Genomic DNA, 12,643 nt, shown 5'->3' with positions numbered 1-12,643 from the left:
TGAACTCAAACCTTTGACTGGAAGAATAGCATACAGTATTTTATGATCATACTAAATGTGACTAATTGTTAATGTGCTCCAGAACTGCAACAATTAATTGATACAAAACAACATATATACAGTAATATTAGCAAAGACACTATTAAGACTTTCTAGAGTACCATATATAACTGGATTTTTTATGCTAAGGTCAACTATATACAAAGAAACATGCGGCCAGAGCTGCTCTGTGTGTGTGTGTCTGTCATCTTATTTGTACAGGAATTTTGCCCGTCTGTCCTTCTGAGTGGCAAACCTCTCAATGACCCTTTGATTAAAGTCAGGAATGTCCCTGACAAGTTTCTTCTCCATGGAGAGCATGGCCAGAGCGTTCAGGCGATCCTGTGTCATGCTGTTTCTCAGGAAGGTCTTGATCCTTTTCAGTGTAGAGAAGCACCTTTCTGACTCAGCAGTTGTCATGGGTGTGGTGATGAGGATCTTGAGGAGGCTGGCAGTCTCTGTGAAAGTGCTCTGAAGGTTGTTCTCCATGAAGAACTGGTACAGGGGCACTGCACCACTACAAGCCTTGAACTCACTGTTCTCATAGATGAGGGACAGTTCGGTTTTGAGCTTGGCCTTGTTCAACATGGGGTACGCCTCCACGGTTGTTTCAAGCGCTGTATCGGGGAACTTCACACTGTGTTGTGGGAACAACTCTCCGTGCAATAGTGTTGCGCTGATGAGGTGCTGGGTGAAGGAGAACCTCTCTTTGGCATGACTCAGGATGGTATCACATACCTGTAAAAGATACATCATCAGCTTTAATTTGCAATTAAGCTATTTTGATGCAAGTGATCCTGACTGACACATGCCTATGTCCAACTCAAGTATATGATTACCAAGGTGCTGATTGTTCAGGGTTTTGGCCACATACTACCAGGCCTGAAAAAAGTTCTAGGGGGAAACACTGACAATTACATCACAACTTACCTCTATAGCCAACCTCTGTTGTTCTCCTGGTCCCAGCATCCTCCGTCACTTGATGGGCTGTTGCTGCTCGTCAGATGCGCTGTCCCCACACAAAGAGGGAATTGAGGCCCTGGGTCCAAAAAATAAAGTTTAATTTGATAACTTGCAATCAGACTTCTTAACTCACTGTAATTCCCCCTCAACACACAACCAGTGACTTTTATATATATATATATATATATATATATATATATATATATATATATATATATATATATAGACAGACAGACAGACAGACAGACAGATAGTGTGTATATACACACAAACTATGTCTAGTAACTGCTTTTAACCTGTGATGTACATAATTAACTGATGTTATTACGTTTTAAAGCCTTTTTCTATTACATTTGTGAGAGGGATGCAACATCATTTTGTTCTGCTGTGCACTTAGCAATAAAGTTAATCTTCAATAACAACTAGGCCTCTTCTAGAAATTGACCTGGTGGACACCTGAATAATTATTACAAACTGTGTAGTACTTTCCTGCATTATTATCAACGTCTGATTGTGTCTTCTCTTTCCTTTTAAAATACTAAAACAAATATAATTGTGACGGCTCTATGATAATCACTCACTTTGATGACCAGACACATTTAGGCTTTTAAACTGTTGTAAGTGAACTATTCATCTTTCTAACAACATCTTTATCAGCCAATAGTAAATATAGTTATTTACCTGATTGTTAGCATGCTGTCTGTGAACCTCTGGACAAGTGCTTTAATGAAGACAGGGTCGATGTTCCTCTTCTGCAGCTGGCTGAAAAGCATGTCCACATTTGGCATGATCTTGTGGAACAGTGCCAGGAAAAAACAGAAAGCCTCGTCTTCGAGCATCCTCACAACCCCCCCGCCTCTCTGACAGTCGGGGCATCAAAGTTCCCAGAGTCTCTGATGGTCTGGAAACACGTTAGGAGGTCATCCCTGTACTCGTACACAGTGTTTACAGCGCGACTGTGGAAGTTCCACCGTGTTGTAGAGGCTCTGGGGAGTCTATGCGCAACCACTTCGTCAAGCACGGTGATTCGCTTGGGAGACCTGGAGAAGAAAGCAGAAAATCCTGCAAGGTCGGAAAAGAAAGTGCCGATCCTGGGGATGCGTGAAGTAGCCTGCTGCATGATGAGGTTCAGCTGATGTGCATAGCAGTGGACGTAGTGCGCATTTTCGTACACATCCACTATTTTACGCTGCACTCCGCCGGTGGCTCCCCTCATCACACTTGCTCCGTCGTAAGCCTGGGCAATAAGTTTGGCCTTTTGTGAGAGTATGGTGCTGAGCCTCTCCAGCAGCGCTGTAGCGATGGTGTCGGCGGTTGCGTTCTCGATCAAAATGAACTCGAAAAAACGCTCTTGGACGTTACTTTTAGCATCGATGTAGCGTATCACAAGCACCAACTGGCAGTGGGTGGAAACGTCAGTCGTCTCGTCAGCTTGAATGGCGATAAAATCAGCACTCTTTACTTCCTCCAGGATGTAATCCTTAAGCACTGACAGCATACAGTCCAACAGCTCGTTCTGTATCGTCTTTGACGTGCCCTTAAAAACGGTAGCTGTCTTCAGGTGCTCCTCCAGCACACTGTCGAGGGAGGCAACAAAATCCACTAAGCCCCGGAAAATGCCGGGGTTGTCCGAGGAGTCAGTCTCCTCGTGCCCACGCAAGGCCAACTCAAAAGCCCCACAGAACTTCACACAATCGATAATTTTGGATAGAATGTGCCTGTTTTTATCCACCTCCTCATTGTGTTTCCTCACCGCAATCCTGTGGCCGTCATCCAGCTGCGTAGCAATGTTCACCCTTCCTAATACAGCTAGCTTTACAGAGTTGTCCATGTGTGCCCTGGTGTTCTCATGTTTCTTTACCTTCTCTGACAGGTGCTTCATATCCCTCACTCCGGTACCTGTCCATGCTGAATCTGACCCCGTCGTTTTAAAAAGCAAGCACGGAAAGCAAAATAAAGCATTAGCATCAGTGCACCCAGCTAGCCAAGCCTTCCTGGTGTACCAGCTACGGGAGAAGCCGCGCATATACTGCTTCCCTTTCTCGCTAGCCTGCTGTCTGATTGAGAGGTCAGGTTGATCTGGGCCCAGCTCTTTCACCCGAACTTTCTCTGACAAAGTTCTCCTCTCAAACGGATCTTGGAGGAGAGATTTCACCGAGTTAGGGTTGGGTCTTGGAGGAGTAACGTTTGCGCTCGCCATTGTCGTCTAGTAAAAATGGCGCCACTGGAGCCCGGTCCTTATTTTATCAGGGGCGAGCTTGGGGGCGATAAAATAATTGCCCTCCTTGGATTCGAATTAAAATCGCTGATTAGCTACATTTTATGTCATACATTCATATCTTAAATTAGCAATTGGCTTAACTGCTACGTAGACCCGCCTCCTCGGGGGCACTTTCTGTATCGCCCAGAGCTGACGAGGCGTTTGACAGGCAGAGGAAAGGTTGCGAATATGATTTTCTATCATATCTTACACATATTACTGTGTGCATTCCATATTTCAAACACACAAATATTGACATACTGATGTTTTTATTATTATTATTATTATTTGTATTTATTTTTTATTTTATTTTTTTAAATAATTTTATTTAAGGGGGCGGCGCCCTAGCGCCCTCTATCGGCCAGCCGCCACTGCTGAGCGCTCTGGAGCAGGTTTTTATCAAGGATCTCTCTGTACACACCAGATCTTGTGCCGTTCATCTTTCCCTCAATCCTGACTAGTCTCCCAGTCCCTGCCGCTGAAAAACATCCCCACAGCATGATGCTGCCAACACCATGCTTCACCGTAGGGATGGTGCCAGGTTTCCTCCAGACGTGACGCTTGGCATTCAGGCCAAAGAGTTCAATCTTGGTTTCATCAGACCAGAGAATCTTGTTTTTCATGGTCAGAGTCCTTTAGGTGCCTTTTGGCAAACTCCAAGAGGGCTGCCATGTGCCTTTTACTGAGGAGTGGCTTCCGTCTGGCCATTCTACCATAAAGGCCTGATTGGTGGAGTGCTGCAGAGATGGTTGTCCTTCTGGAAGGTTCTCCCATCTCAACAGAGGAACTGGAGCTCTTCCAGAGTCTTGGTGGTTCCAAACTTCTTCCATTTAAGAATGATGGAGGCCACTGTGTTCTTGGGGACCTTCAATGCTGCAGATACTGACTGTTTTTTTTTTGTATATACACCCCTTGTTTTTTTTAAAGGTATCTGTGACCAACATATGCATATCTGTATTCCCAGTAGTGTAAAATCCCTAGATTAGGGCCTTATTTCAATTGACTGATTTCCTTATATGAACTGTAACTCAGTAAAATCTTTGAAATTGTTGCATGTTCCATTTGTATTTTTGTTCAGTATAGATTACATGTCACAATACCTTGACAAATTGAGTTGAAACAAAGTTGATTCAACCAGTATTTGCACTGTGGGATGATACTATACCTCCTATAATTCGTATGAATAACGTAACATAATATATCATACTAAATGGCGTGTAAAAGATTTATGTACAGAATAATACGAATTGCCCCGACACCAGCGTAATATTGATACAAGTCTACTCAACTGGCTAGGGATACCTGTCAAAACAGCTTGAACCGACTTTCTTGGGGATTTATGATAGCCTACAAACCAAGAGGGCAATAAATATAGAATGCCTTCCAATAAAAATAAGAAAACACACTAGCAACAACAGGTTGCAAATAGAACAGGTTGCCAGAGCCGCAGTGATAGTTTGAAATAGCCCCCCGGTGCCTAGGAGAGTGTGCGCCCAAGTGGACAGTTGTTACGTGAGCAGCAGGTGTTCGACGCGAGTGATTTATACCACTCGTGAAGAAACACTGTCAAATATCTCACTCATCTGAGAGCCGACAACGAGGGAGGAAGGAAAAGCGGCTTGCAATGAAACTAGTTTGAGACTGGACATCAGTGTTTGCAGCTCACTCGGACAGTGTGGGAGTTTGGTGTCAGTGCAGGCAAAACCTACTTCGCCTTTTTCATATTGGAACGACTGAGCTGGGGACATTTACGCAGTGTCTCATACCGAGCTTCAACAGAGGTGTGATTAGGTGAGGATATGAATGGTGCTTTGCATGCTTCATTCTTAAATTAATCATGTGCTACACAATTCAAAAATGTGGCCTATTATTTACCTGCCCACTGGACACAGACGTCAATTCAACGTCTATTCCACGTTGGTTAAAACTATTTTAACTGAAATTACGTGGCAACAATGTTGATTTAACCAGTGTGCCCAGTAGGTGGATACTAATATTTAATTGTGAGCTATGAAGAATGTATGGATTGGGTCAAGTAATTGTAAAGCTTTTATTTGGTTGGAACATATTTTTTCTAACATTGTAGAATAGAACAATTCACTTTGTCCCGCAATGGAACTTGTTGCTTTGTTACGTGGCCAAATATGAGAAAAACTCCCTGTCATTGTGAGTAAATCAAGAAATACAGCAGAATGGCATGTACTGTAGACACTTGGGTGACATTGGCAATGTGTAATTGAATGTTACATCAGCAGCTATACAACAACAATAGAATGACACCCCTATATTAGCCATTAATTAATGTAATAGTACCCCTGAATAGTCCTGAAGTACAGTACTTGATTGTCATAAATAATTGTTTTAATCAATCCTATGCTTTCGTGGATAATTCATATTGATAGATATAGATAGAAAATACAATAGATTTGTACAATAGATAGATTATCAATAGAATAGATCATACAATTAGTCAATCAGTCTAAAGTTATTTGAATGTTTTGATAGTGTCCATCAAAATACACTGGTCTAAATGCAGTTAAGACATGTGACAGTGGGAAGGGATACTTCAGGTGGAAGGAAACCTTGAGAGGAGAGAGAGAGAGAGCTGCACTATTACAAATACAAAGATGCTATGATGTGCACACATTCATTGGCTTTTCCCATGCAGACACAAACAGATTGAATTCACATAAAATTCTCATTCATCAAAAAATCAAATGAGGTTGAGCCAAACAACCAATAGCTTGCTCTGTGTTTGTGGTCTTTGTGTCCAATGCCAGTTGGGGTTTGGTCTAATGAATGAGTGAAAACCACTGGTATTTAAGTGAGCTGGTGTTGACATGTAGAACCACATGGATATGTCACTCCAGGCCAAGCCGTGAGCAAAAACATCCCTGAGTCTCACATGTGACCAACACACCTCAATGGTGACGTTGTGTGTGTGTGTGTGTGTTTGGTTTTACTATCCTTGTGGGGACCAGAGGTCCTCATAAGGATAGAAGCCTAAAACAAAGAAAATTCAAACAAGTGGGGACATTTCACGGTTCCCCACAAGGAAAAAGGCTATTTTAGGCTTAGGGGTTAGGTTTAGGGTAGGGCTAGAATTAGGGTTAGAATTAGGGCTTAAGTTTAGGGTTAGGAGTTAGGTTTAGGGGTTTGGGGTTAAGGTTAGGGTTAGGGTTAGTGTTAAGGTTAGGGTTAGAGTTAGGTTAAGGGTTAGGGCTAGGTTTGAATCCCACAAGGATAGTAAAACAAACGTGTGTGTGTGTGTGTGTGAAGGGGAGTTCGGGTTTTGTGGTTAAACAAGGGTGACGGGTGCAGTGTTGCCCTAAAGGTAGTACCGTATTGGTGTTTAATTCACAAGCGACTGTCTGTGTGCGTATGCACAGTAATTATTTGCTGTTCATGGATGGAACAAACAGGACCCTGTCAGTGTTGTTGGTCTGTGCACAGAAGGAGGTCACTGGGATTTTCAAAGCACCCCCACTCCAAAAGTGCAGCTGCATCAGAATCCATTGGCCGACATTCCAGACCTCAGCCACTACACTAGTGAACACAATGCCCACCGGACAACAAAAGGAGACCAATCCAGGGCATTGAAAAATGGTGAAAACAGAAGTGAAGAGACTGGGTTTGGGGCAGTGCTATACACTGCTGCTGTTAGTTGGAATACAGTTAAAGAAGATTCATTTGATAATGTAAGTTGAAGATGTGTCTGATTGAAGACTGATTGTGACAGCTAGTAGCCATAGCCACTCCCTCCCTGAGTATTGGAACTGCCGTTGGGCACACCTGCTTTACCCTTCCCTCCTCTGCCTTGTAGCCCTGACTATTTCAGACCAGGGGAACACATGAAGGAAATGGGCTGTGTGGAGAGAGAGAGAGGCTGGTATATTTAGCATGCTCTATTTCTGCCCCTGCTGCTCTCGTAACTACCCCACCACCCCCCTTCATACCCCCTCTCCCTGGCGCACTGCACAGGTCTCCCAAACTGTAATAAAGGTCAGACTTTAGTGTTGGTTCAGAGAGAGAGAGGACCACACACAAACACACAGCACACATGGTTCTATCTGGCCCATGCCATGTCGCCTTCAAAGGCACACTTCCATTGGCACCAATGCTTTAGGAATGCCTTGTAGTGCCAAAGATGTTACTATGTAATGCACATAAGCTCTGTGAAGGTCTTACCGGAATGTAGGCCTACACCTTTCCTTAAACTTAGATCTTTCCTTTCCACACATAAATCAAATACAATAATGCCATCCTTTTGGTTACTAAATTTGACTTGACAAAGAGAGGCTTTTTTGTTTTACCCACTTTCTCTGGCACTTGTTTGTTCTTCTCCACTGACAAACAGAAAAGGGAGAAGAGTCCAAATTGCAAAATGCCCCATTGACCAAGTGACCAACATTGTTGTAGCCTAGCTTTAACGGGTAAATGCTTGCTTTATACCAAGAACTGAAATATAACATAAAATGGGGTTTTGATACTTAGTGCTGTGGCACGCATGGTAAGCCATAGTTTTTCTTTGTTTTACAATATTTTGTCTCAAGTGGCAAACCTAGCTTCACAACACTAACAGATAATTGTTTACCATGCCAATGATTACCACAGATGTTAGGTTACTTGGGCAGTTTATCTACGATATGGAAACTTAAGCTCTGTAATGGAAATACTGCTGTTTATAGGACTATTATTATGGCTATGATTATGTCAGCTTCAAACATGATCTGATCTGACCAGTGGTCAGGTGGATAAGACTGCCCTCATAAACTAAGACTGTTGATCAACTTATTGGTCCTATTCCTAAATGTGACCAAATGGTGGCCACTGGTGTTGCTTTGCTCTGATTCTTGAATGTTTGTTTGTCAACAGTTTTCTCTCCATTGCCCTCATCTTGTCCATGCCCAAGCACAACAGTGTTGACTTCAGTCAGGTGCTGTTGATGGGTTCTGAGAATGTGGGAGATCGTTTTGCACCAACACACAGTCTTAAAAAGTAGTTAGCATATATTCAAAACGGTATGAACTACATCTACTTAATTACTTACAAATATATCTTTCTGTATTGTTTTTCATAAGTTACTCTGACTGTAAATATTGTGTTTTGCTTTAAAACTAGTTATGATAAATACATAGATCTTATGATCTGCTTGTTATATGATAAAATATTACAATATGCATTTGACAATGTATTCAATACAAATTGTGCTCTATCTTGACAAATGGTCTACTGGAGTTGAGCCTAGGTTGTCCCTATGGTAGTGGTGTGGTGTTGTTTCCCCCTACAGGCCACAGTGTGTAATGTCTCTATCTGTGCCCTGCCTGCAGCTGTAGCCCCTGTACTGAGCCTGAGCCTGGTCTGCAGCCCTCGACCTGAGGCTGGAAGGGGATGGGGACACTGGCCCTCTGCAGCCACTACTCACAGCTGTCATGGAAATGCAGCGTCATAGTGGCATTGCTACTGTTTCACCTGTGCTGCCTGCAAGGTACTTTCTATGATCCACAGCTTTAGTCTTCAAACCACAACAATGTCAAGCAACTGTGATATTTCTGTTACATGCTCAATGGAAATACATATTTTTGCTCCTACCATTGTTAAGTTGTGATATATGAACTGGAGCTTCCACCTCTCTCCCTCCTCCCTCAGTATGGGCATCCTGTCGCATCCTGAGGTGCAACTCTGACTTTGTAGCTGTCACCCTGGACCTTGGGGGCAGCGGTGGGGGCGGTGGGGGCGGAGGGGGAGGCAGCAGAGAGGGGAGCAACGCGGGCTACTGCAGCGCCCTCCGCTCCTACGCCATGTGTACCCGCCGCATGGCCCGCGCCTGCCGGGGTGACCTGGCCTACCACTCGGCCGTGCAGGGCATCGAGGACCTCCTCATCCAGCACAGCTGCCCCAGGACAGGCCCCACTGCTCAGCCCCGGCCCCTGCCACAGGCCCCCATCTCTGGGGATGCCTGCATCTATGAGAAGGGCTACCTCCAGCGTGAAGGCCGGACCCCTGACTATCTCCACTGTGCGGTGTTCGGGGACCCCCATGTTCGCACCTTCCATGATGAGTTCCAGACGTGCACTGTACAAGGGGCCTGGCCACTGATAGATAATGAGTATCTATACGTTCAGGCAACTAGCGCCCCCATGAGAGGAGGGGCGTATGCCACGGCTCTCACCAAAGTAGGCCTCATTTCTAAATTTATATACAGTAAATTATATTTTAGAAAATATATTTTAGAAAATTATACAATTTACGATCCGTTCTTAAAGGCCCAGTGCGGTCAAAAATTCGATTTTCTTGTGTTTTATATATATTTCCACACTGAGGTTTGAATAATACTGTGAAATTGTGGAAATTATGATAATGCCCTTTTAGTGTAAGAGCTGTTTGAAAGGCCACCTGAAATTTCAGCCTGTTTTAGTGGGATGGAGTTTTGGCCTGCCTGGTGACATCACCAGACGGTAAATTAGTTAATACAGCAATAAGAAAGAGCGTTCCAAACCTCTCTGCCAATAACAGCTAGTTTTCAGTTTTTCCCTCCCAACTCAGACCACTCACAGACAGTCCAAGCAAAGTTCTTGCTTGAGAAATTGCTTTTTGCCAAGAAACTATAATTGTTGGGGGGACCATTTGGTTTGAATACAATCACAGTAAGATACTTAATTATTACCCAGAAATTATTTAATATTGAGATAAAAACGGCTGCATTGGACCTTTAAAATGTAACTATGTACAATGCATGACATGTCTGTATACATAAATAAAGTTGCATACGTACGTCAAGCTCATTGGAAGGATGTGTGTAACAACAGGGTTGTCTCTCCACCAGATTACCATCATCTTTAAGAACTGGCGCCAGTGTATCGAGCATCAGATCTATCAGGCGGAGCTGGACAACGTTCCCGCAGCCTTCATGGATGGCTCAGTGACCAGCGGGGAGAGGCAGGGCCAGCACAGCCTGAGCGTCCACTCTGATCTGCCTGGGCGCCAGGCTGAGATCCGTGCCGCCCACATCGGCACCACCCTGGTGGTGCGTCAAAGCGGGCGTTCCCTGGGCCTGTCAGTACGCTCGCCACGCGCCATTGCTGAAGCATTCACCCCCGAGCAGGACCTGCAGCTGTGTGTGTATGGCTGCCCACCTTCACAACGCCTGGAGATGCTACCGAGCCCCTCTTCTTCCTCCAGCCAGCCCTCTGCTGCAGCCCATGCCCACTGTGCAGCCCTCCTCCCAGCCAGGGACATCTACTACCAGGCCTGCTTGTTTGACCTGCTGGCCACAGGGGACCTCAACTCCAGCACGGCGGCCGTGGCGGCCCTGGAGGACGCCCGGGGAATGATCTCAGACCCCAATAAGGTGCACCTGCTACTGGTGGGCAAGGCCGATAGGAGTAGCACGTGTCTGCCTCTGATCCTGGCTGTGGCCGTCCTATCGGAGCGTCTGGTGGCTCTGTGGACGGGGCAGTGTTTATGAACTAGTGACTGGTAGGAGCTGTGGGCATAGCATTAGCCACACTGATTCTGACCGAGCAGATGTTCTTTCTTCATACTTGATTGGCTTGTTTCACAAACAACAGGTATCACCTTTGACTGGTTGGAACCCTGTGGCATTGTGACTGGTTACAGAGGTCAATGTTTTCCTCATTCATTTTCTTCCAGCAGGAGAAGCCAATGTTGATGGGAATAAATACAGGTGAATGCTCTCAGTGAGGATAGAAGTGAACTCTTGAAGCCTGACACTAGTTGTGTTGATTCTAATCCCTTTACTATGCTGAACCAAATGTATTAAAACAGGATGTATTTTCCCTCTCAGCACAGAGGATGGCATACTGCGGCCTGTTGCATAATTCCACAAATCCAGACAGTAAATGTATCACTTTCAGTTATTTTCTGTTTATTTTATCATGGAGGGCATTTAGTGGTTTATTTATAGTAAATATAATACTGCAGTGGTATCATCCTCCGTAAAGAAACTAATTTATCACTAATTTATTACGTCATCTTTGTGTGTCTACATTTCGTATGCAGTGAGTTGTAATAATGTCTCGATTAATTTCAAAAGGGACTGTTTTTGAATGTACGTTTGGTTCATATGTCAGTATTTGTAAGACAATGTTTACAATGTATTGTTCATCCTGTTCATATTTTTACGTAGTTGCCAAAGTAAAAAATATAGCTTCTTAAAGTTACTCACACCATCTTTTGAAAACAATAGAGATCATGCAAGGTGTAAATTTAAATAATATATTGTTTTCCAAATGATGGAAAATATCTCATGTTGCCTTCCATGTAATACTGTGATCTCTGACAAGGATAAAACATATTTATACTGACAGATTCTAATATATTTCCCTTTGTGAGTTTTATTAAATTTGATTGTTTTCTCTCAGACCCGAAAATGGTCTGTATAATGTCATGAGTGTGTATTTTTAATGAGCGACCCTGACTGGGGTTTTGTGAACCTTGAAATGTCCAATACAACAGCAGTATTCCTCTGGAGGGGCTACTGAGGCAGCATTTGGGTGAGTTGAGTTGTCCTTCACTGTGACTGGCAGCTCTCTTCTGCTCTCTGATGTCAGATGCCTTCTCTGGTTTACATTTTTCCATTTAGCAGACACTTTTATCCAGAGCGACTTACAGTTAGTGAGTGCATACATTTTCATACTGGTCCACTGTGGGAATCGAACCCACAACCCTGGCGTTGCAAGCGCCATGTTCTACCAACTGAGCTACACGGGACTACTGTGCAGCATTCCTGTTGCTACTTCTGCGATAGCTGGAAAGAGTCCATTCTAGACCCACCTTAGCTTCTCCGATGGAACAGGTCAATGTAGAAAGTGATAGGAGGGGGTTTGGGGTGTGAGGGGCGGTGGGGGTTGTTCAAAAAGGGGGGGAAATGGTATTGTTTTTTTATTTATTGTATTCATTTTGATGTGATTCAATAAAAACAAAAATGATTCAATAAAAACAATTGTCCACAATAAAAATATAGTGATAGGAGACAGCGAGGAACCACACCTTAATACAGTAAACAATATTAGAAAATGTGGACTTGGAAATTAAGGACACTTTATTTCAATTATCTTTCAGTATTCTTCAGTACAAAAACAAAACACAAATCAAATTTGTGACAAGAATCCTTCATATTTACATACTGTGAATGACTAGAAGTGAAGTAAATTGAAATTAAGTTTGAACCTTACTCCCTAAGAGCTCTATTCAGTCAAATCCACTTTAGCCGACATCTGCATAGCGGCTGTTTTAGCGTTGTCAGAGTGGAACTGGGTTAGAGCTGTCAAATCCACAAGCGGCTCCTGGCATTATACCTAAAGCATTATACCTAAAGCGGACATCAACCTCCCGAGTGGCGCAGTGGTCTAAGGCACT

At 43.7% G+C, this 12,643-nt stretch overlaps 1 protein-coding gene across 3 annotated transcripts; it reads left to right on the top strand.

The window, feature by feature from the left end:
* The first annotated feature begins 4,761 nt into the window (after positions 1-4,761).
* Positions 4,762-11,599, top strand: hjv (hemojuvelin BMP co-receptor). Of its 3 annotated transcripts, none has more exons than XM_041881557.2 (5): positions 4,762-5,053; positions 8,138-8,283; positions 8,593-8,750; positions 8,912-9,438; positions 10,089-11,599. In XM_041881557.2, the coding sequence occupies exons 3-5, from the start codon at positions 8,654-8,656 to the stop codon at positions 10,728-10,730; spliced, it is 1,266 nt and encodes a 421-aa protein (XP_041737491.2). In that variant the 5' UTR covers positions 4,762-5,053; positions 8,138-8,283; positions 8,593-8,653; the 3' UTR covers positions 10,731-11,599. The 3 variants fall into 3 exon arrangements, with proteins under 3 accessions (XP_041737491.2, XP_045072851.1, XP_045072850.1); XM_045216915.1 differs by lacking the exon at positions 4,762-5,053 and adding an exon at positions 6,491-7,772; XM_045216916.1 differs by lacking the exon at positions 8,138-8,283.
* Positions 11,600-12,643: the final 1,044 nt, after the last annotated feature.

The sequence above is a fragment of the Coregonus clupeaformis genome, unplaced genomic scaffold (genome assembly GCF_020615455.1).
Source record: "Coregonus clupeaformis isolate EN_2021a unplaced genomic scaffold, ASM2061545v1 scaf0853, whole genome shotgun sequence".
Classification (NCBI taxonomy): domain Eukaryota; kingdom Metazoa; phylum Chordata; class Actinopteri; order Salmoniformes; family Salmonidae; genus Coregonus; species Coregonus clupeaformis.
This window is presented reverse-complemented; position numbering and strand designations above follow the sequence as displayed.